Raw genomic sequence first — 23,584 nt, 5'->3', positions numbered from 1 at the left:
AATAAAATATCTGAAGAACTGTCCAGGTGAACTGGGAGTCTAACCAAAGCACATTTTCCAACTGGTCTTTTATTAAGTTCAAAGAGAATACAGTTGAAGAACTGGAAAGAGCTTCAAAGACCGCCTAATCCAACTCTAACTCTTCCCCTTCCAACTCTACAGTGAGGCCCAGGAAGATCACAGGAGAGAAGGTGCAATCCTTTTCCATCCCGTGTACATTATAACACTGGAGCTCTTAAAAAAATTTTTTTACAAGCTATTTATAAGGTACTTCTTGTATCATCTTACACTCTTCAGATATTCACAAGAGATAGCATTACGCTTTTATTGCATTATATTTCTCCACAGGGTACATGGAAAGCCCCAAAAATTATGACATGAAAAATTTCAAAGCTTTCTGCTTGTTGATTCACAGAGCCAGGGTGTCAAAGATCGGGGCAGTTTGCTTTTGGTGGCCAAATAAAGAACATGCTAAACTATGATCCCTTTGATAATCAGTTTCCAAAGAAAAGAATGGAGTATTGTGGTTTTTAGGGGCTTTTTGCTTGTTTGTTTGTTTTTTATTAAAGAAAGCTCTTGGGGCGCCTGGGTGGCGCAGTCGGTTAAGCGTCCGACTTCAGCCAGGTCACGATCTCGCGGTCCGTGAGTTCGAGCCCCGCGTCAGGCTCTGGGCTGATGGCTCAGAGCCTGGAGCCTGTTTCCGATTCTGTGTCTCCCTCTCTCTCTGCCCCTCGCCTGTTCATGCTCTGTGTCTCTCTGTCCCAAAAATAAATAAACGTTGAAAAAAAAATAAAAAAATAAAAAAAAAATAAAGTGTTTGGTGTCATTTAAAAAAAAAAAAGAAAGCTCTTCATTATTTTTTCTTTTGGCGAGTTCTGCTTTGTGGAAGTCAGGCTGAGCACAATTCCACTGTTTAAAGGTGACACTTGTCTGCTTCAAGTAAACTTACTTTTAAAATCTACACATTTTAGGGGCGCCTGGGTGGCTCAGTCGGTTAAGCATCCAACTTCGGCTCAGGTCATGATCTCATGGTCCGTGAGTTCAAGCCCCGCGTCAGGCTCTGTGCTGACAGCTTGGAGCCTGCTTCAGATTCTGTGTCTCCCTCTCTCTCTGCCCCTCCCCCTTCATGCTCTGTCTCCCTCTGTCTCAAAAATAAATAAACGTTAAAATTTTTTTTATTTAATAAAATAAAATAAAATCTATGCATATTATAGTTTTATTTGATAACTATATGGAGCTTCAGTTGATGAACAATATAGTTGTATTATTTAAATAAATTTTTGTGTCAAAGTAACACATAGTTGTTTTTTTTTAATTTTTTTTAACGTTTATTTAGTTTTTTGAGACAGAGAGAGACAGAGCATGAACGGGGGAGGGTCAGAGAGAGGGAGACACAGAATCTGAAACAGGCTTCAGGCTCCGAGCTGTCAGCACAGAGCCCGACATGGGGCTCGAACTCATGGACCACGAGATCACGACCTGAGCCGAAGTCGGACACTTAACTGACTGAGCCACCCAGGCGCCCCGAAGTAACACATAGTTTTTAAAAACATGCTGTTATAACAAGGGTTACAATGAAAAGGGATAGTCTGTCCTAAACTTTCCTGGTCTGACTGGACTCAACAAATTTGTTTCTAGTTGCTGCTCAGAGTCATGCCAACTACAGTTTATTATGTTTGGACTCTGACTTTCTTATATATATTTTTTCCTTGAGTTCATAATTTCCTATTATAAAATGGACACTTTCCTTGATATGTTATTCGGTTGCCATCCTTGGATTTCTTTTTATTGAAATCAGATTAGTTTCACTTTTTTTTTTTTTTTTGAGAGAGAGCGCATATGCACTTGCACTCATGCATGAGAGAGCAGAGGGAGAGAGAGGGGGAGGTGGAGAGAGAGAGAGATTGAGAGAGAGAGAGAGAGAGAGAGAGAGAGACAGAGGGAGAGAATCTTAAGCAGGCTCCATGCTCAGCACGGAGCCCAAAGTGGGGCTCAATCTCACAACCATGACATGATGACCTGAGCCCAGATCAAGAGTCAGACACTTAACTGACTGAGCCACCCAGGCAGCCCTAGTTTTACTCTTTCTTATACTCCACACCTAACATGCTCTTTGATTTCACCTTCATGCTGCTAAAATAGACCTATATAACTTCATCAGAAAGTGTGTGAAGTAAGTCTTCTAGTTTCATAGATTTCCAAAACCACCTTTATTTTACCCTCACATTTGGGTATAGGACTCTAAACTTTGAAGACATTATTCCATTGTCTTTTTGCATGAAGCATGCTTGATGAGAAGTCTAAAGGCTATTTAAAGGCCCCCTCCTCCCCCAGGTGACCTGTGTTTTGCCCTCTGAAAGTATTTAGGATCTTTCTTTTATGCTCGGAGTTTTGAAATTTAATAATTTAGCCTATATGCGGATCTCTTTAGGTAAGTGGTGTTGTGGTTAAGAACCCAGGTGAATTAGACAGCGCTCAAATCCTAGCTCTCCTACTTCCAGTGTGACCTCGGACCAAGTCACCTTCCCAGGCCTCACCTGAGGAGGATACCATGTGCCTCTGAAGGTCGTTGTGAGAATTGACAGGACTGATTCAAGTGCTTAGCAGATAGTAAGTGCTCAGTAAATGTTCGTGCTGATGGCTTAACCTTGTTCAATCTTCACTGAACTTCTAACTTGAAGATTCATTTCTTCAACTTGGCAGACTTATTCTGCCTTTCTTTGATAATATTCTTCTGTTCTCTTTTCCTCTCTGAAATGAAAATAACCTATCAGATGTCCCACATGGATTTCTTTTCGCTCATACTTTCTCCTTTCGATGTTCTAGGAACCGTCTTCAACTTTATGCCCCACATTTCTACTGCTTGAATTACAATGTTTATTTTAAATTTCCAAGAGCTCTTTTTTATTCACCAATTGTTCCCTTCTCACAGTATTGTTTTTGTTTCATGTATGCAATAACTTCTCTTTCCCAATTTTTATTTTGGAAACTTTTTAAGCTTATTTATTTATTTTCAGAGTGAGTGAGCACAAGCAGGGGAAGGGCAGAAAGGGAGAGAGAGAATCCCAAACTCAATCTAACGTGGGGCTCAATCCTACCACCAGGAGATTACAACCTGAGCCAATATCAAGAGTTGGACTCTTAACTGACTGAGCCACGCAGGCACCCCTATCTTTAAAACTTAATACAGAAAGGTTGAAGAATCATATAGTGAACACTTGTATGTATCCTCTCCCTAGATTCAATAATTTAAAATTATTTGGCACATTTACTTTCTTTTTCTGTTTATATAATTGTCTATAGGGGCGCCTGGGTGGCGCAGTCGGTTAAGCGTCCGACTTCAGCCAGGTCACGATCTTGCGGTCCGTGAGTTCGAGCCCCGCGTCCGGTCTGGGCTGATGGCTCAGAGCCTGGAGCCTGTTTCCAATTCTGTGTCTCCCTCTCTCTCTGCCCCTCGCCCGTTCATGCTCTGTCTCTCTCTGTCCCAAAAATAAGTAAACGTTGAAAAAAAAATAAAAAAAAATTATATAATTGTCTATATATGCCTGTGTATATGTAAGTATATATATCACACCTACACATACTTTTTTTCTGGACCATTTGCATGTAAGCTGTAGACACCATGACTCTGCTGCTAAATACTTCACTACGTGACTCCTAGGAATAAAGACCTTTTCCTACACAATCATAATATCATTATCACAAAATCCCATATCATCTAATATAGAGTCCATATTCAAACTTCTTTATTGTCTCAAGTGTGTATAAAACCTACCAAAATGCAAAGTGTCCATACACCTTTACTCAGTGATTCTATCACCATTGTGCACACAGACTCCCACATGCACAAAATGGGGTATACACAAGAATATTTAGTACAGCACTGCTTGTTAAGAGCAGTAGATGGGATCTTTGTATTGAATCTAAGTGTACCTGTAGTGGTTTGGGAAAGCATTTCAGTATGCCTATTAATATGAACATGTGTGATTAAGCAACCAAATTTGCATATTTCTATAATTTTAAGGAGTGAGCCAGGGGTAGGGTGAAATGGCATTATTTAAATTCAGGGCTTTATCTGGAGAGAGGTGTTTCAAGAAGTTTAGCAGACGTAATAAAAAGGGGTTGGTCTAAAAAGATAAATTGCTGAAAAGAATGAACTGGCCTACTTACATCAAAAATAGTTAAGCAGGGCGCCTGGGTGGCTCAGTCGGTTAAGCGCCAACTTTGGCTCCGGTCATGATCTCACGGTTTGTGGGTTCAGGCCTCGCGTTGGGCTCTGTGCTGACAGCTTGGAGCCTGGAGCCTGCTTTGGATTCTGTGTCTCCCTCTCTCTCTCTCTGCCCCTCCCCCATTTGTGCTCTGTCTCTCAAAAATAAGTGAACATTAAAAAAAATTTCTTAAAATAGTTAAGAAGCAAAAATAAAAGGTACAGTTAACAAGAGTTGGGTAACCTAGAAGATAAAAGCAGAACTTACAATTGTCAGTACAATTCTGTTTATGAGAAGCTGGAAAGTAATGTACCTTGATTGTTTTAGTATGTGTTGCAATTTTAATTTATTTAAATTTATTTAAAACATGTCTTTAGCACTTCTGAAAATGGAAACTAGAAATGTTTATTGTAGGGTCTTTTGCAGAATTTCCATTTTATGAGATACTCGATAGTTTCATATCAGCCCAAAATTGTAAATTCTCTGTAGATTTTCACCCTATTCAAAGCAGTTGCCATTATTTTTTTTAAATAAACATTTGATGTTAGCTGTGATGTTAAATAAGAATTCGATTTTTTTTTAAATTTACATCCAAATTGGTTGGCATATAGTGCAACAATGATTTCAGGAGTAGATTCCATAATGCCCCTTACCCATTTAGCCCATCCCCCTCCCACACCCCCTCCAGTAATCAGGTAACCCTCTGTTTGTTCTCCATATTTATGGGTCTCTTATGCTTTGTCCCCCTCCCTGTTTTTATATTATTTTTGTTTCCCTTCCCTTATGTTCATCTGTTTTGTCTCTTAAAGTTCTCATATGAGTGAAGTCCTATGATTTTTGTCTTTCTCTAATTTCACTTAGCATAATACCCTCCAGTTCCATCCACATAGTTGCAAATGGCAAGATTTCATTCTTTTTGATTGCCGAGTAATACTGCATTGTATATATATGCCACATCTTCTTTATCCATTCATCCATCGATGGACATTTGGGCTCTTTCCATACTTTGGCTATTGTTGATAGTGCTGCTATAAACAAGGGGGTGCATGTGTCCCTTTGAAACAGCACACCTATTTCCCTTGGATAAATACCTAGTAGTGCAATTGCTGGGTCGTAGGGTAGTTCTACGTTTAGTTTTTTGAGGAACCTCCATACTGTTTTCCAGAGTCGCTGCACCAGCTTGCATTCCCAGTAACAATGCAAAAGAGATCCTCTTTCTCCACATCCTCGCCAACATCTGTTGTTGTCTGAGTTGTTAGTCATTCTGACAGTTATAAGGTTGTATCTCATGGTGGTTTTGATTTGTATTTCCCTGATGATGAGTGATGTTGAACATGTTGGTTGGCCATCTGGATGTCTTCTTTGGAGGAGTGTCTATTCATGTCTTTTGACCATTTCTGCACTGGATTATTTGGTTTTTGGGTGTTGAATTTGGTAAGTTCTTAGATTTTGGATACTAACCCTTTATCTGATATGTCATTTGCAAATAAATATCTTCTCCCATTCTGCCGGTTGCCTTTTATTTTATTTTATTATTTTTTTTATAATGTTTTTATTTTTATTTTTTTTTTTTTTTTAATTTTTTTCTCAACGTTTATTTATTTTTGGGACAGAGAGAGACAGAGCATGAACGGGGGAGGGGCAGAGAGAGAGGGAGACACAGAATCGGAAACAGGCTCCAGGCTCTGAGCCATCAGCCCAGAGCCCGACGCGGGGCTCAAACTCACGGACCGCGAGATCGTGACCTGGCTGAAGTCGGACGCTTAACCGACTGCGCCACCCAGGCGCCCCAATAATGTTTTTATTTTTGAAGGAGAGAGAGAGAGAGAGCATGAGTGGGGGAGGAGCAGAGAGAGAGGGAGACATAGAATTTGAAGCAGGCACCAGGCTCTAAGCTGTCAGCACAGAGCCTGGTGTGGGGCTCGAACTCAAGAACCCTGAGATCATGACCCAAGCTGAAGTCAGACACTTAACTGACTGAGCCACCCAGGTGCCCCTGTCGGTTGCCTTTTAGTTTTGCTGATTGTTTCCTTCACTGTGCAGAAGCTTTTTATTTTGATGAGGTCCCAGTAGTTCATTTTTTGCTTTTGTTTCCCTTGCCTCTGGAGACGTGTTGAGTAAGAAGTTGCTGTGGCCACGATCAGAGGTTTTTGCCTGCTTTCTCCTCGAGGATTTTGATGGCTTCCTGTCTTACATTTAGGTTTTTCATCCATTTTGAGTTCATTTTTGTGTATGGTGTAAGAAAGTGGTCCAGGTTCATTCATCCGCATGTTGCTGTCCAGTTTTCCCAGCACCACTTGCTGAAGAGACTGTCTTTATTCCATTGGATATTCTTTCCTGCTTTGTCAAAGATTAGTTGGCCATACGTTTGTGGGTCCATTTCTGGGTTCTCTATTCTGTTCCATTGATCTGAGTGTCTGTTCTTGTGCCAGTAACCATACTGTCTTGATGATTACAGCTTTGTAGTATAGCTTGAAGTCCGGGATTGTGATGCCTCCTGCTTTGGTTTTCTTTTTCAAGATTGCTTTGACTATTTGGGGTCTTTTCTGGTTCCACACAAATTTTAGGATTCTTTGTTCTAGCTCTGTGAAGAATGCTGGTGTTATTTTGATAGGGATTGCATTGAATATGTAGATTGCTTTGGGTAGTATTGGCATCTTCACAATATTTGTTCTTCCTATCCAGGAGCGTGGAATCTTTTTCCATTTTTTTGTGTCTTCTTCAATTTCTTTCATAAGCTTTCTGTAGTTTTCAGTGTATAGATTTTTCACCTCTTTGGTTAGATTTATTCCTGGATATTTTATGGGTTTTGGTGCAGCTGTAAATGGGATCGATTCCTTGGTTTCTCTTTCTGTCACTTCATTGTTGGTGTATAGGAATGCGACCGATTTCTTTGTGTTGATTTTATATCCTACAACTTTGCTGAATTCATCAATCAGTTCTAGCAGTTGTTTGGTGGAATCTTCAGGGTTTTCCATATAGAGTATCATGTCATCTGTGAAGAGTGAAAGTTTGATCTCCTCCTGGCCGATTTGGATGCCTTTTATTTCTTTGTCTGATTGCAGAGGTTAAGACTTCCAATGCTATGTTGAATAACAGCGGTGAGAGTGGACATCCCTGTCTTGTTCCTGACCTTAGGGGGAAAGCTCTCAGTTTTTCCCCATTGAGGATGATATTAGCGTTGGGTTGTTCATATATGGCTTTTATGATCTCGAGGTATGATCCTTCTATCCCTACTTTCTTGAGGGTTTTTATCAAGAAAGGATGCTGTATTTTATCAAATGCTTTCTCTGCATCTATTGAGAGGATCATATGGTTCTTGTCCTTTCTTTTATTAATGTGATGAATCACGTTAATTGTTTTGCAGATATTGAACCAGCCCTGCATCCCAGGTATAAATCCCAGTTGGTCGTGGTGAATAATTTTTTTAATGTATTGTTGGAACCAGTTGGCTAATATCTTGTTGAGGATTTTTGCATCCGTGTTCATCAGGGAAATTGGTCTATAGTTCTCCTTTTTAGTAGGGTCTCTGGTTTTGGAATCAAGGTAATGCTGGCTTTATAGAATGAGTTTGGAAGTTTTCCTTCCATTTCTATTTTTTGGAACAGCTTCAAGGGAATAGGTGTTAACTCTTCCTTAAATGTTTGGTAGAATTCCCCTGGAAAGCCATCTGGCCCTGGACTCTTGTTTTTTTTAGAGATTTTGATTACTAATTTGATTTCCTTACTGGTTATGGTAAGAATTAGATTTCTTAAATTAAAGAAAAAGAAGCAGAAGATGGGAAACAAACTAAATATCTGTTAATATAGGATTGGTTTAAACACACTGAAATCGGGGCACCTCGGTGGCTCAGTTGGTTATGTGTCTGACTTCAGCTCAGGTCATGATCTCACGCTTGGTGCATGGGTTCAAGCCCCACATCAGGCTCTGTGCTGACAGCTCAGAGCCTGGAACCTGCTTCAGGTTCTGTCTCTCTCTCTCTCTCTCTCTCTCTCTCTCTGCCCCTCTCCCACTTGTACTCTGTCTCTGTCTTTCAAAAATAAACACTGGGGCGCTGGGTGGTGCAGTCGGTTAAGCGTCCAACTTCAGCCAGGTCACGATCTCGTGGTCTGTGAGTTCGAGCCCCGCGTCGGGCTCTGGGCTGATGGCTCAGAGCCTGGAGCCTGTTTCCAATTCTGTGTCTCCCTCTCTCTCTGCCCCTCCCCCGTTCATGCTCTGTCTCTCTCTGTCCCAAAAATAAATAAAAAACGTTGAAAAAAAATTAAAAAAAAACATTAAAAAATGTTTACACACACTGAAATCAAACTATGTAATATCAAACAGCTGTTCAGAATCAAGGTTTTAGAATTAAATTGTTCTAATATGTACTAATAAAAATATGAGCTAAATTTAGTTGGAAAAGGCTCTGAGTACTGCATGTGGTATATCAGCATTTGTGCTAAAACAAAAAATTATGGATATTTGCAGACTGATAATTAACTCTGAGAGACACAAGAGGAACTGGTAAATGTAACTGCCTCTGGAGAAGTGAATTGGGTGCTGAGGTAGAAAGGAGGGCAGCTTCTCACCAAATACTCTTACTTATTTTGAATTTTGTACAATGTCTATGTTACATAATAAATAATAGTGCTTAACGTGGATGAATATTCGTCCAGTGTAGCAGTGGTTCTCAACCAAGGGTGACTTTGTTCCCCAGAGGACATGTGGTAATGTCTAGACACATTTGGTTGTTAATGGGGGTAGTGCTAATGGCATCTAGTGGATAGAAGCCAGGGATGCTGTTAACTGGCTCACTGTGCATAGGTCAGCCCCACACAACCAAGAATGGTTTGGCCCCAACTGTCAGTAGTGCTGAGATTGAGAAACCCTGCTGTAGAGCAATTCTTCTGGATAAGGTTGGAGAAGAGCTAAGCAAGACTAGAGGAATAACAAGTCAGCTGTATATGCTTAATCATTCAAATCATTGTGACTTTAAAATAATTCCTATTTCTTGGGGCGCCTGGGTGGCGCAGTCGGTAAGGCGTCCGACTTCAGCCAGGTCAGGATCTCACAGTCCGTGAGTTCGAGCCCCGCGTCAGGCTCTGGGCTGATGGCTCAGAGCCTGGAGCCTGTTTCCGATTCTGTGTCTCCCTCTCTCTCTGCCCCTCCCCCGTTCATGCTCTGTCTCTCTCTGTCCCAAAGATAGATAAACGTTGAAAAAAAAAATTAAAAAAAAAATAAATAAAATAATTCCTATTTCTAGCCGTGAATGAGGATAGTTGGAGAAGTCCAGTATGCTCCTGTCTGCATAGTTTATTCCACATTGGTACAATGTCAAGTTTCTGTAACCTTATGTTATTTTGTGTTTATTTGTAAGTGTAGTATAGTCACTAGAAGAATGAGGTCACACTAAAGGACATGATTTCCAGGGCTTCAATGTACAGGTATGCTTGCACATGTACACACACAGCACATATACAGGGCTATGCATTACAGCACTGTTTGTAATGGAAAATATTGGAAACAACCTAAATAATGGGATTGGTAGAATAACTTATAGTATACCCATACAATGGAATACTATGCAGCCATTAAACAAGATAGCTTTAATGATCTCCAAGATATATCAAGTTTAAAAAACAAGTTAGAGGGAGCACCTGAGTGGCTCAGTCGATTAAGCATCCAGCTTCGGCTCGGGGCATGATCTCACGGCTTGTGAATTCAAGCCCCGTGTCAGGCTCTGTGCTGACAGCTCAGACTGTGGAACCTGCTTTGGGTTCTGTATCTCCCTCCCTCTCTGCCTCTCCCCTGGTTGCACTCTGTCTGAAAAATTTTTAAAAAGTTAAAAAAAAAGAATATGTATGTTACCATATATATATATGATATATGATATGATATATACATGTGCTCATTTATGCATATGCATACATCTGATTATATATATATATGCATATATATGTATATGTGTGTGTGTGTGTATATATATATATATATGTATATATATTCTGGTATATATTAAGGGATTGTTTCTGGATGGATTTTTCACTGTATGCCCCTTTGCATTTTTGTGCTATGTGCATACTACTTGTTATATACATAATGACAGCTCAGCCCAAGTCAATGAGTAAATGCACTGTATAACCCTACTATAACACATAATCCAAGGAGAATGAAATATGTGTTATAAAAAGATATAAAAGAATATGGAAATACAGAAAAGGTGTAGATGTTGAAAATGTTGAGAAGAAATGAGGAACTTTCAAGCTATACTTCAAACGAAGCACCATTTAGTCATTATAATCAAACATCCTTTTCCTAATACATGCTTCTCTACGGTTATAAAAACAAGGGGGCAGTTGTGGTATTTGGTGCCTAGGGTGCATGTCACACAAGTGACACCAGATGGTGATGAAAAAAAGCCCCTCTTATAAAGAACTTAGTGAGCTGGCATGCTTAAGACTTGGTGGCCTACTTAATGGAAGATGAAATGAAGTCAGAAGCCTAGAGTATAGTCCTGGCTTTCCAACAAATTTCTAATGTGACCTTACACAAGTGAACCTCTGGATCTATTATCCGTCTATAAAGTGAGAGTGTAGATCCCAAAAGACATAACAAACAAACAGGTAATTCTTATCAGGGAAAAAATTTCATAAAAAAAATGGAAGAATACTTAGCCTTGCCATTCACCAAAAGGAATATAAATTTGAGATTTTATATCTATTGAAACAACAAAATCAACACCCCATGCCATTGAAATTCTGTTAAAACTAGTGCACACATTCATATGTTAGTAATTTATAAGCCATTATGGAAAATATGGCATGTTTATGTAGCTAAGCTATAGAGATATTCCTGCCCTTTGATTCAGTAACTGCATTTCCCAGGAATTTATATTAAGGAAATGATTTAACAGATACAAAAATATAAATACACAGACATTGGTTCATTTGAATGTTGTAATAAAAAAACCTAAATACCCATTATGGGTACAGCAATATGAAATATTGTTCATCTGTTAGAAGATCCATTTTAAACACTGGAAATGTTAAAAATACTGCCATGTTCAATGTATACACAAAAATAACATACAAATGTAAATAATTTCATTTAAAAGGAAGAATTATGGGTACTTTATTATTTAATCACTATTTAATACTGTTAAACTGACTTTTAAATTCTAATAAAAAGAGCTTAAGAATGAACTTAAAGAATTAAATCATTTGGCTTCTATGGTCTATGATTCTAATCATTCTCTGATACAGGGTGCTTTGCTGTCCACTTTCTTCTAGTAGGCAAGGATGACAGTGGATGAGATAAATTTTCAGAATAGACAAGGTTCTGCTGAGGTCCCAGCAATTTGGAGACAATCAGAGACATAGTTTCTCCTCTCATACATAAACTCACTCACATACAAACGGTGAGTTTTGCATGACTTACAAAAATGTTGTATTTTTTATAAACTACATTTACACTCACAATTGAGTATAAAAGCAGTAAGGGTGAGAAGAAAAGATATGAAAAGGATAAACATGTATCTTAGAACAGGGCAGGAACCTAGAGATAGTTCTAGTATAACCTCATTTTACAGATGAAAAAACTGAAGGGTCAGAAAGGAAACATGTTCTTACATATACAGAAAAATGCAATTTGGAGGACAGGGAAAAAATTAAGGGTGATGGAGATGGGGGGTGTGGGGAAGATCAGTGAAAGAAATAAAGGCAACAAGTAAATACAGTAGATGTATGTATGGATGATAAAAGGGGTGAAGGCTACTATTGGAGGGTGGAAAGTGATCACTAGGGCCTATAGGGTAGCTGTGTTGGGTTCATACATAGTCCTACACACCCAGCCTGGTATTTAATGACACTACACAAGGTACAGATCTAACTATCAGGTTTTCACTCTTCTAAATCCAAATGAAGGTACATCCTTTCAAGTCCCAAAGATTAATGCTAAACCAGATTTTTTATCCATAAATGGATCACAGAACATTGCTTAAAAAAAAAAAAAATTGGTATCCTACTGGATTTTTCTGGTTTCTATATAAAAAAGTATGTTGAAGGGCACCTGGGTGGCTCAGTCGATTAAGCATCCGACTCTTGATTTCAGTTCAGGTCATGATCTCACAGTTTTCCTGAGTTCAAGCCCCACATTGGGCTCTGCACTGACATCATGGAGCCTGCTTGGGATTCTCTCTCTTTCTGCCCCTCCCCTGCTCACACTGTCTCGTTTCTCTCAAAAATAAACTTAAAAAAAAAAAAAAAGTATGTTGAAAGATAATTTGTTTAGATTTTACTGTCCCCCCCACCAACCACCCCTCAGAGCTCATCTTTAGGTATCAATTGTGAATTTTTTTCATTTTTTAAATTTATTTTTGAGAGAGAGAGAGAAAATGTGCACAAGTGAGGGAGGGACACAGAAAAGAAGAGAATCCCAAGCAGGCTCCATACTGCCAGCGTGGAGCCCAGCACAGCTCCATCCCAGGAACTGTGAGATCATGACCTGAGCCAAAATCAAGAGTAGGACATTTAACCTACTGAGCCACCCAGGTGCCCCTTGATTGTGAATTTCTTTTAATTAAAAGAAATGTTTTTTATTCATTTTTTTGAGAGAAAGAGAGAGCACATGCGAGTGGGGGAGGGGCAGAGAGAAAGGGAGACAAAATCTGAAGCAGGCTCCAGGCTCTGAGCTGTCAGCACAGAGCCCGACGTGGGGCTCAAACTGAAGAACTGCGAGATCATGACCTGAGCCAAAGTCAGGCGCTTAATTGATTGAGTCACCCTGGTGCCCCTCGATTCTGAATTTTTAATTAAAAAATTTTAAATTTGCAAATTTAGATGAAAAGCAAATTGCTTTCATATATTTTCAGGAAGGATTTTAACTGAACTAGTTCATTCTATCTATAGCAAATTGTGTATATACTCTCAGAAATCAATCAGTTTTATCTATATACAGGCTTCTGAGATGAGACTAAAATTTTTGCAACACCCCGATTCTAAGGGGATGGGCTTAGTGCTGTTGGTATGCTGCTGGCCACAGCTATTTTGTGCCCAGAGGATAGTGGTTACTTTGCTTCTCTTACGTTTGACAGGCTTTCCTAATGGAAAGCTGATCTAAGGACAAGATAGTACTTGTCCAAGTTGGGATTTTGCCTTAAGCACTGAACAAATCAGATTTTAAAGGTAAAGTTCAATTTACATCCCATTTGTTATGTTATACAATATTTCACTTACTAGCACACGTTATAAACACCAAGCTTTTACTTTTAATGATTCTATATCAAGCAATTTACTTGTACTCTAATAAAAAAATAAAGACTATAGTAATTTACTTTGTTTTTTTTTCCCCGTTGGACTTCAACATCTTCATAACCTTATAACAAATCACAACAGATACACACCTCATTTTCACAGAAGATATATTTCAATATATGGTGTGTAAACTGATTTCTATAAACTGATTTCTTATTATTTTACATTTTTATAAAGCATTTATGCTTTTAAAAAATTTTATTTATGTTTATGCTAACTTCTAAATTATCTTCAATTAGTATGTGATGCCAAGGTTTTAGGCTGTATCTAGTTTCTTTTCTCTCTTTTACCCAACCTACCCCCAGGAAGCAGTTAACAGAGGAGGAACAAAACAAATCTTACTAGGAATGTTTCCTATTTGGAGAAATCACCCAGGAAAAACAAGATTACTAGGAAGGCCTTCAATGTGTTTTAAAGGTGCCAGATGTAAAATCTTAGAAGCAAAATATGGGAGGAATGATAATAAAAGCCAAAAAGCGATCTGTGACAACATGAATAGACCTAGAGGGTATCATATGATGTGAAAACCTCAAGTTTTTTTAACAAGACTGAAAAAATTTACCCTAAGTATTTAAGAATCATATCATCACACATTAGCATATCACAACTATGCATTTATTATACTGTTAAGAAGGGAAGCAATTGCAGAGGTATTTCAGAAGCTATATATTTTTTAAAATGTAATATTCGCTCATAGACTCTAAACAGTATTTTAAAATATACAATCTCTCCGAAAGAAAATATTCAACTAAAGATAAGATAGATAACTTTTAATGTAAGTAAATGTTACAAGATTTTAAGATTAAAGTCATCATCAGATTTTCCACAACACAATGTACAGAAATTTGCAAACTTCTTGTACACAGCAGAATAACCTTTACTCTTGAGCGAGGCGTTCAATTACACGTCGGTAATCTTCCACAAGTTCCTGAAAGCTTTCTTCCAGCTGTTCATGTTGCATGCTTATTTCTATTTGGTTCATCTGGTTTGTCAGTTCTTCTGGTCGGAGACATTTTCTCATTTTAGCAAGATCTCTCTGCTTTTTCTAAGCAACAAATACAATTATTGGTTAGACTAAGAAAGAAGATATAGTTCTTTATATTCTTAGAATTTTAAGTCTCTACTGTTAGAAATAATAGTACGAATAGGCCAATTTGTCCCATATAGTTTTTTTTGTTAAGAAAATCATAATGTTATAGTAAATATTAATCCTCTTTTACTATATTTAAAAATACATATAATGTTAGCCCTGAATTATGAACCTTCTAAATGGAGTTAACTAGAAGACTTGGAATTTGTGTCAACTGATGGTAAATATACATGTCACTAACAGCCCCCTCTCCAAAGCATAATAAAGAACTGGCCAGTATAGATGCTCAAATATTTCTTTAATAAATAAATACATTAACTGAAAAAAGACAAGTGAGATTAAGTGCTATTATTCTTCATTTCACTATTCAATCATTAATTCATTACATTAATTTAAATTCCAAAGTGCCTTTTTCCTGCCACTAAATTAATTTCTAAGTTTCCTTACAATGTATTTATGGCCCAATATTATTTTAACCAAAACTGTTTGAGTTTCAGAAAGATAAACCAAAAACTGTCACATTTTAAGAAGACACTATTAACTAGCACTTACTGAATCTCTACTATCCAGACATACATTATCTTATTAAACCCTCCCCATTTTACTGAGAAGAAACCTATCATGATGAGCCAGTCGGGAGCCAGTAACAACTTTTAAGCCAGATGCTGTGTCTGAACAGTACTGTTGTTAATAATGCTGAGGATGGGACTGGAGGACTAAGTTAACAGCTACTGCAAAAATTTAAGGGAGATGATGAAAGCCTCTCACTTGAGAGGCCAAGTCAATAGAAACAGAGATGGAGGGGAAAGGGCGTATTTGGGAAGAAAATATTGGATGATGTGGGGAATTAAGAATGACTCCAAGGGGCCCCTAGGTCACTCAGTCGGTTAAGTGTCCTACTCTCGATCTTGGCTCAGGTCATGATCTCAGGGCTCGCAAGATCAAGTGCTGCATTGGGCTCTGCGATGACAGTGCAGAGCCTGCTTGGGATTCTCTCCCTCCCTCCCTCTCTCTCTCTCTGCCTTGCCTGTCTGCTGCTTGCTCTCATGCTTTGTCAAAATAAATAAAAACTAAAAAAAATATGACTCCAAGACTCCTGGATAGGTGGCAACACTGCAATACATGAAACTTTCATACATTTTGGGTAAACTATTCTAGATTAATACATTAATCCCCTCTTACTAGAGTACATAATAAAGAGCTAACTTTATGTACATAAAGATCAGGGGTGCCTGGGTGGCTCAGTCAAACTTGATATCGGCTCAGGTCATGATCTACAGTTGGTGGGTTTGAGCCCTGTGTTGGGCTCCATGCTGACAGTGTGGAGTCTGCTTGGGATTCTCTCTCCCTCTCCCTCTCTTTCTCTGCTCTTTCCTCACTCGTGCTTTCTCTCTCTTGAAATAAACTTTTTTAAAAAATCAGAAATCAAATATATTAACTCATGTAATTCTAACAACTCTGTAAAATAATTTTCTACAATTCACAGATGAAGAAAAACAAGATATAGGAGTTGAATAACTTGACACAGAGGTAGTAGGAGAAACCAGAATGCAAACCCTAACAATCTGGTTGGACAATTAAAAAAAAAAAAAACCAAACAAACAGCCCTGGGGCGCCTGGATGGCTCAGCTGGTTAAGCATTGGACTCTATTTTTTTTTAAACATTTATTCTGAGAGACAGAGTGTGCACACATGCACATGTGCAAGCACGGGAGGAACAGAGACAGAATCCCAAGCAGGCTCCCAGCTGCCAGTGCAGAGCCAGAGAATACTGGAGTCTTGATGCCAGCTCAGATCATGATCCCAGGATTGTGGGATCAAGCCCTGCAAAGGGCTCTGTGCTGAGCGTGGAGCCTGCTTAAGAGTCTCTCTCTCTCTGTCTCTCTCTCTCTCTGTCTCTCCTACCCTCCCTCTGCCCCTCTCCCCTGCTCAAGAGAACTCTCTAAAAAAAATAATAAAAATTAAAAAATTTTAAAAACCTAAATACTAATGAATGTCCTTTAAAGAGAACCCTAATATTTTTGGAAGACTAAGCAAATGTGTCATGATTACTACTTAAAAAGCTCAAACTACAGCTAAATTTATAACCACACATTTTATTTGTTTGTTTGTTTGTTTGTTTGTTTAAAGTAAGCTCTACACCCAGCATGGGGCTTCAGTTTTCATGACCCTGAGATCAAAAGTCACATGCTCTACCAACTGAGCCAGCCAGGTGCCCCTATAAACACGTTTTTAATTAAAAAAAATTTTTTTAACATTTATTTTTGAGAGAGAACGAGACAGGGCATGAGTGGGGTAGGGGCGGGGTGGGGGTGGGGGGATACAGAATCAGAAGCAGGCTCCAGGCTCTGAGCTATCGGCACAGAGCCCGACGTAGGGCTCCAACTCACATACAACAAGATCATTACCTGAGCCTAAGTCAGCTGCCCAACCGACTGAGCCACCCAGGCGCCCCTAAACACGTTTTTATTTTTATTTATTTTTTAATTTTTAACATTTATTCATTTTTGAAAGAGAGAGACAGAGTGTGAATGGGGAAAGGGCAGAGAGAGAGGGAGACACAGAATTCGAAGCAGGCTCTAGGCTCCAAGCTGTCAGCACAGAGCCTGATGCAGGGTTTTGAACTCACGGACCGCAAGATCATGACCCAAGTTGAAGTCGGCCGCTCAACCGACTGAGCCACCCAGGTGCCCCTAAACACATGTTTTTAAAGCAAGGTAACAACAATAAAGTTTGTAGATAAGCCTTTCTGACACTACAAAAACAGGTTGATACTGGGTCTAAATTGGTGGGGCTTTAGTAAATAAGGTTGTTGCTACTATAATCTGAAATAAAAAAAGTTAACTTCATTAGCGTAAGATGCCCCCTCTAAAGTAGTGCTTCTCAAACTTTAATGTGCACACAAACCACCTGGGGACCTTGATAAAAATGCAGGTTCTGACTCAGCAGATGTGGGATGGGGCAAGATTCTGCATTTCTAACAAGCTCCTAAGTGATGTCAATGTTACTGATCTACCGACCACACTCTGAATATTCTAGAGAACTGATGAAAATTCAAATTTATTGTTCCTAAGACCCATGAGGACAGTGTATTTTTTACTCCCTCAATCATGTTGGATGAGAAATGCTTTGTTTCTGCTGTAAAAGTTATTCACTATACTATATAAGAGTATTTAACTTAAGAAAGCAGTTCAGGAACTAAAGGGTAATTCACCAGCAAGTTAGTGTGGTGTGTGATAGGAATAGAAGCTATTTTTTGAAATTGCTAACCAGTTATAATGTTTATTTATTTCATAATTGATGCCCACTGCTTGAAGATACCTCTAATCATATTAGATTCTTATATATAATAGAACCATCATATTAAATTCTTAAATATTTCTAGACTATCAAATTTTGTTCTAAATAACCTATAAAATGAATCATGTGCGAGTAATTTAATTAATTAATTTATTTATCCATGCCCAGTAGAGCCTGACAGGGGCTCAATCCCAGGACCCTGAGATCATGACCTGCACCAAAATCAAGAGTTGGACACTCAAAGGACTGAGCCACCCAGGCGCCCTAACATACTGTTTTAAATTATTATGCTGTTTTAAAATCTGAGAGCTTATATCTCCAATTTATCTCCCCCCTCCTCACCACATTCAATTTCTTCATTGTCTATTTCTTTTAAATGGATGTCAGAATTAATCTCTATTGTAATTTTTATTGGCATGATGGAAATCTATGAATTTAAGAGCTCTAAAATACGTAGGAATAAAAAAATGCCTATAAATAGCTTCATGGAAAAAAACTATACATGAACATGAACATGTAAGGTATGGCTCAATTTAAAAAATAACTACATTGAGGTATTTATTATCCTTTAATATTCCTTACACTATATATTCCACTCTATGTATATTATAAGTTAATCTTTCAAAGAATGGGTAAAAAAGGGGGGGGCCTGGGTAGCTCAGTCAGTTAAGCGTCCGACTTTGGCTCAGGTCATGATCTTACGGTTTGTGAATTCTGAGCCCTGCATTGGGCTCTCTGCTGTAGTGTGGAGCCCGCTTTGGATCCTCTGTCCTCCCACCTCTCTGCCCCTCCCCCACTTGCATTCTCTCTCTCTCTCTCTCTCTCTCTCTCTCTCTCAAAAATAAATAAACATTAAAAGAATGGGTAAAGAAATAAAAATCCCAAATTGATTTACAGAACATGTCTATCCAGCAAAGTGACACACATTGGGAGAACAAATGAAACAATGAAAGGTAGAACTTAAGACTGGAATAGATGTTCTATAAGCTTCAGAATAATTTTTTCCCTCTAAAAACAAAAACTTAATTCCTTCATAGATTAGGGCAGTTCATAATTTATTATTTTATTTAGTCATTTACTTAAAAAAATTTTTTTAAACATTTATTTTTTGAGAGACAGAGAGTGAGCAGGGGAGGGGCAGAGAGAGAGGGAGTCACAGATTCCAAAGCAGGCTCCAGACTCTGAGCTGTCAGCACAGAGTCTGACATGGGGCTTGAATTTACAAACCGCGAGATCATGACCTGAGCTGAAGGCAGATGCTTAACCAACTGAGCCACCCAGCTGTTCCCCATTTATTTTTGAGGGAGAGTGCGTGAGTGAGCGAGGGGCAGAGGGAGTAGGAGAGAGAGAAGGAGAGAGTGTGGAGGCCAAGTGGGGCTCAAGCTCACCTGATGTAGGGCGCAAACTCACGAACAATGAGATCATGACCGGAGACGAAATTGGATACTTAACCAACTGAGCCACCCAGGTGCCCTGGCAGTTCATAACTTTTAATTAATCAAGATAAATTGAAGATGGCATTATTTTAAATTTATTTATGTTAACATTTGGCTTGAATATGAGTTTATTTCTAGAAAATAATCCTTTCTTCTTGTCTAGTTTTCACAGGTTCCAAGAGGGGTTACAAGTATAATCTCAAAAATGCCACCACATCTAAGGGCTCCTTAATTTCTACTGGCTGAACTAGTCAGGCACTTATGCGAAGTACAGAGAGAAGGTTCTTTTGTAAGAATTTTAAAATAATAATGGTGTAGAGGCACATTAATTCCAAAGACTTGCCAAAAGACATCTTTTAAAACATGCACCACTGTACTGCATTTCTTTCTGTTCAGTTCCTAACTATGGAGGTATTCCCATTTTATGCAAGGGAAGCCTAACATCCAAGTGTTAATAAGTTGTCGACAATCACACAATTTCTAAAAGATAGAACAAAACTTCAAAATTGAGTTTCTAGATTCTAAATGCAATGACATAACAATGATTCGAAATTTTATATTTGCAAACCAACTAAGAATTAAAATACTCCTATGAAACCATATAAAAAAGCTTTAATGCTAAAACCAGCAGGTACACCAATTTTTTTCTTTTTTTTTTTTTTTTAATTTTTTTTTCAACGTTTATTTATTTTTGGGACAGAGAGAGACAGAGCATGAACGGGGGAGGGGCAGAGAGAGAGGGAGACGAGGAATTGGAAACAGGCTCCAGGCTCTGAGCCATCAGCCCAGAGCCTGACGTGGGGCTCGAACTCCCGGACCGCGAGATCGTGACCTGGCTGAAGTCGGACGCTTAACCGACTGCGCCACCCAGGCGCCCCTCCAATTTTTCTTTTCTTAGCCGAATTGTTCAAATGTATCTTTTCTTCAACACCTGAAAATTATTTCTGTACTAGAGATGGGAGTTTCTTTTTATGCTTAAAAAAAAAAAAAAAGATTCTAGTTAATATAGGTTATTTCCCCTCTTTTGGCATTGATGTGAATGAATTATCAGTGTTTAAAACTTTTAAAGTAAGGCACAAGTACTTCTAATAGCTATCCAAATAATTTTTTAGGGGGAGAGTGTGTTTAGACTGATAGGTAAACTTGAGGGGTGCCTGGGTGACTCAGTTGGTTAAGTGTCTGACCAGCTCAGGTCATGATCTCACAGTTCGTGGGTTTGAGCCCTGGGTTGGACTCTATGCTAACAGCTCAGAGCCTGGAGCCTGCCAAGGATTCTGTGGCTCCCTCTCTCTGCCCCTCCCCCACTCATGCTCTGTCTCAAAAAATAAATAAAACATTAAAAAAAAAAAAATTAGACTGATAGGTAAACTTGATTCCTGAAATAAAGGCAGCACAGAATTGGTGTACTTTGCTAACAATCAATAAATTACTTCATATCTCAGTAATAATTTAGTGACAATCAAAATTATAATCTTTTCATAAAACTTGAAAGTAAACATATAAATTTTACACTCCAAACTTTCCCCATTAGGCATACATTTAAAGATAAAAAAAAAAAAAAAAGAAAAACTCTAAACCATATTATTAAGCAACTTTACTTTATTCTTAAATATAATTTGACATTTAAGAATGCTGTAATAACAGCAAAGTACATAATATCACACTGCAATCACAAGCTGAAGAAAATCATCTACACACAATCAACAAAAAAATAACAGCACTTCTTCTATGCCTATAGGACATTTAACTCATTTCTAGGCTTTCTTAAAGTTTGTGGTAGGTTTCTTATCCCAAACATTGGGACTATCAACCTAAAGGAGGGGAGGGGGACCCTCAAGCTTTCTTGGTTTTCTCAGTGGGACAGAATACTGGATAACTGAACTGATTAAAGTGTACATTACTATAAATATGGTTTAAGCAAGTATCTGAAGAATTTGTAATCTGTGTGAGCTTTAGTGCAAGGATGGTGGTACTCTCATCTCAGTGGTGTTGAGAACCTAAAGAGTTTTAATAACGCTTTCGGTTGTCTTTCAGATAGATGACTTGTTTGACAGATGAGGATACTTAATATAAAAAATCATTACCATTCTTTAAGGGTGAAAAACACTTGCTTTTATAAAGTACAGAAATTCCTATTTGGCATGAGTTGGTGACTATTTACACTTAGAATCCATCATCTCTCATGTGCTACATCTGCCTATGTAAAACATCAAATAATTATGAAACACATAATTCAATAAATTATTTTACTTTACTAAAATAGTTTTAATACACACATACCTCATTTTGTGCTTCGCAGATATTCTTTTTATAAAGTGAAGGTTTGTGGCAACCCTGCATCAAGCAAGTCTACTGGTACCATTTCTTTAACAGTATTTGTTCATTTCATGTCTCTGTGTCTCATTTTGGTAATTCTTACAATATGTCAAACTTTTACATTATTATTGTATTTGTGGTGGTCATCTATATTCAGTGATCTTTGATGTTAGTATTGTTTTGGGGCTCCACAAACTGAGCCATATAAGATGGTAAACTTAACGTTGTATTTTTTTTTTTTTTAATGTTTATTTATTTTGAGAGAGAGTGTGTGAAAGGGGGAAGGGCAGAGGAGAAAGGGAGACAGAGGATCCAAAGCGGGCTCTGTGCTGACAGCAAAAAGCCCGATGCGGGGTCTGAACCCATGAACCGTGACATCATGACCTGAGCCAAAGTCAGATACCCAACTGACCAAGTCATCCAGGAGGCCCATGTTGTGTATGTTCTGAGTGTACCACTGACCAGGTATATCCCCTTGGGCCTTTCTATTCCTTGAGACACAACAATATTGAAATTAGGCCAATAGTGAAATGAACCCTACAGTGGTCTCCAAGTGTTCAAGTGAAAGGAAGAACTGCACATCTCTCACTTTAAACCAAAGCTAGAAATGATTAAGCTTAGTAAGAAGGCATATTGAAAGCTGAGATAAGCCACAAAGTAAGTCTCTTGTGCCAAAGAGACAAAGTTGTGAACACAAAGTTCTCGAAGGAAATTGCAAGTGCCACTCTAGTGAACACACATATGATAAGAAACCAAAACAGCATTACTGCGGATATGGAGAAAGATATAGTGGTCTCAATAGAAGATTAAACCAGCCACAACATTCCCTTAAGCCAAAACCTAATCCAAAACAAGGCCCTAACTTTCCTCAATTCTCTGAAGCCAGAGAGGTGAGGAAGCTGCTGAAGAAAAACTGGAGGGGCACCTGCGTGGCTCAGTCGGTTAAACATCCGGCTTCGGCTTAGGTCATGATCTCATGATTTGTGAGTTCGAGCCCAGTGTCGGGCTCTGTGCTGACAGCTCAGAGTCTGGAGCCTGCTTCGGATTCTGTGTCTCCCTCTCTCTCTGCCCCTCCCCGGCTCACGCTCTGTCTCTCTCTCAAAAATAAATAAACATTAAAAACAAAAAACCAAAAAAACCAGAAGCTAGCCAAGGTTGGTTCATGAGGTTTAAGGAAAGAAGTCATCTCCATAATATAAAAGTGCAAGGTTGAAGCAACAAGTGCTGATGTAGAGGCTATGCAAGTCACCCAGAAGATCTAGCCAAGATAATTAATGAAAGTGGCTATACTAAACAACAGATTTTCAATATAGACAAAATAGCCTTTTTTTTTTAAGTCTATGTATTTATTTATTTATTTATTTACTTACTTACTTACTTATTTAATCTCTACACCCAATATGGGGCTCCAACCCACAACCTAGAGGTCAAGCGTCACATTCCCTTCTGACTTAGCCAGCCAGGAGTCCCAAAACAGCCTTCTATTGAAAGAGGAGGAGATGCTTGGCTTCAAAGCTCCAAAGGATAGGTTAAGTCCCCTGTTAGGGGCTAATGCAGCTGGTGACTAAGTAGAAATCAATGCTCAAGGACCATTCCAAATATCCTAGGGCCCTTAAGAATTATGCTAATTTTACTCTGCCTATGCTAGATCTACAGGAACAACAAAGCCTAGATGACAGCACATCAGTTTGCAACACAATTTACAGAGTATTTTAAGCCCACTGTTGAGACCTACTGCTCAGAAAAAAGGATTCCTTTTAAAATATCACTGCTCACTGACAATGCACCTGGTTACCTAAGAGCTCTGTGGAGATGTACAACGAGATTAATGTTGTTTTCATGTCTGCTAACACAATATCCATTCTATAGCCCATGAACTCAGGAGTAATTTTGATCTTCAAGTCTTATTATTTAAGAAACACCTTTCAGGGGCGCCTGGGTGGC

The 23,584-nt window shown here is 38.6% G+C and overlaps 2 protein-coding genes across 2 annotated transcripts in view; one reads left to right on the top strand and one right to left on the bottom strand.

The window, feature by feature from the left end:
* Window positions 1–23,584, top strand: part of SLC25A12 (solute carrier family 25 member 12) — a 209,464-nt gene that overhangs the window by 7,770 nt on the left and 178,110 nt on the right. The gene's annotated exons all lie outside the window — the stretch shown is intronic.
* Window positions 14,092–23,584, bottom strand: part of HAT1 (histone acetyltransferase 1) — a 60,132-nt gene continuing 50,639 nt past the window's right edge. The window contains exon 11 of the mRNA XM_040475388.1: window positions 14,092–14,543. Within this exon, the coding sequence (XP_040331322.1) occupies window positions 14,376–14,543 (168 nt within the window). The 3' untranslated portion in view covers window positions 14,092–14,375. The remainder of the gene's footprint in view (window positions 14,544–23,584) is intronic.

This window comes from Herpailurus yagouaroundi, unplaced genomic scaffold (assembly GCF_014898765.1).
Source record: "Herpailurus yagouaroundi ecotype Mexico unplaced genomic scaffold, PumYag 140, whole genome shotgun sequence".
Classification (NCBI taxonomy): domain Eukaryota; kingdom Metazoa; phylum Chordata; class Mammalia; order Carnivora; family Felidae; genus Herpailurus; species Herpailurus yagouaroundi.
This window is presented reverse-complemented; position numbering and strand designations above follow the sequence as displayed.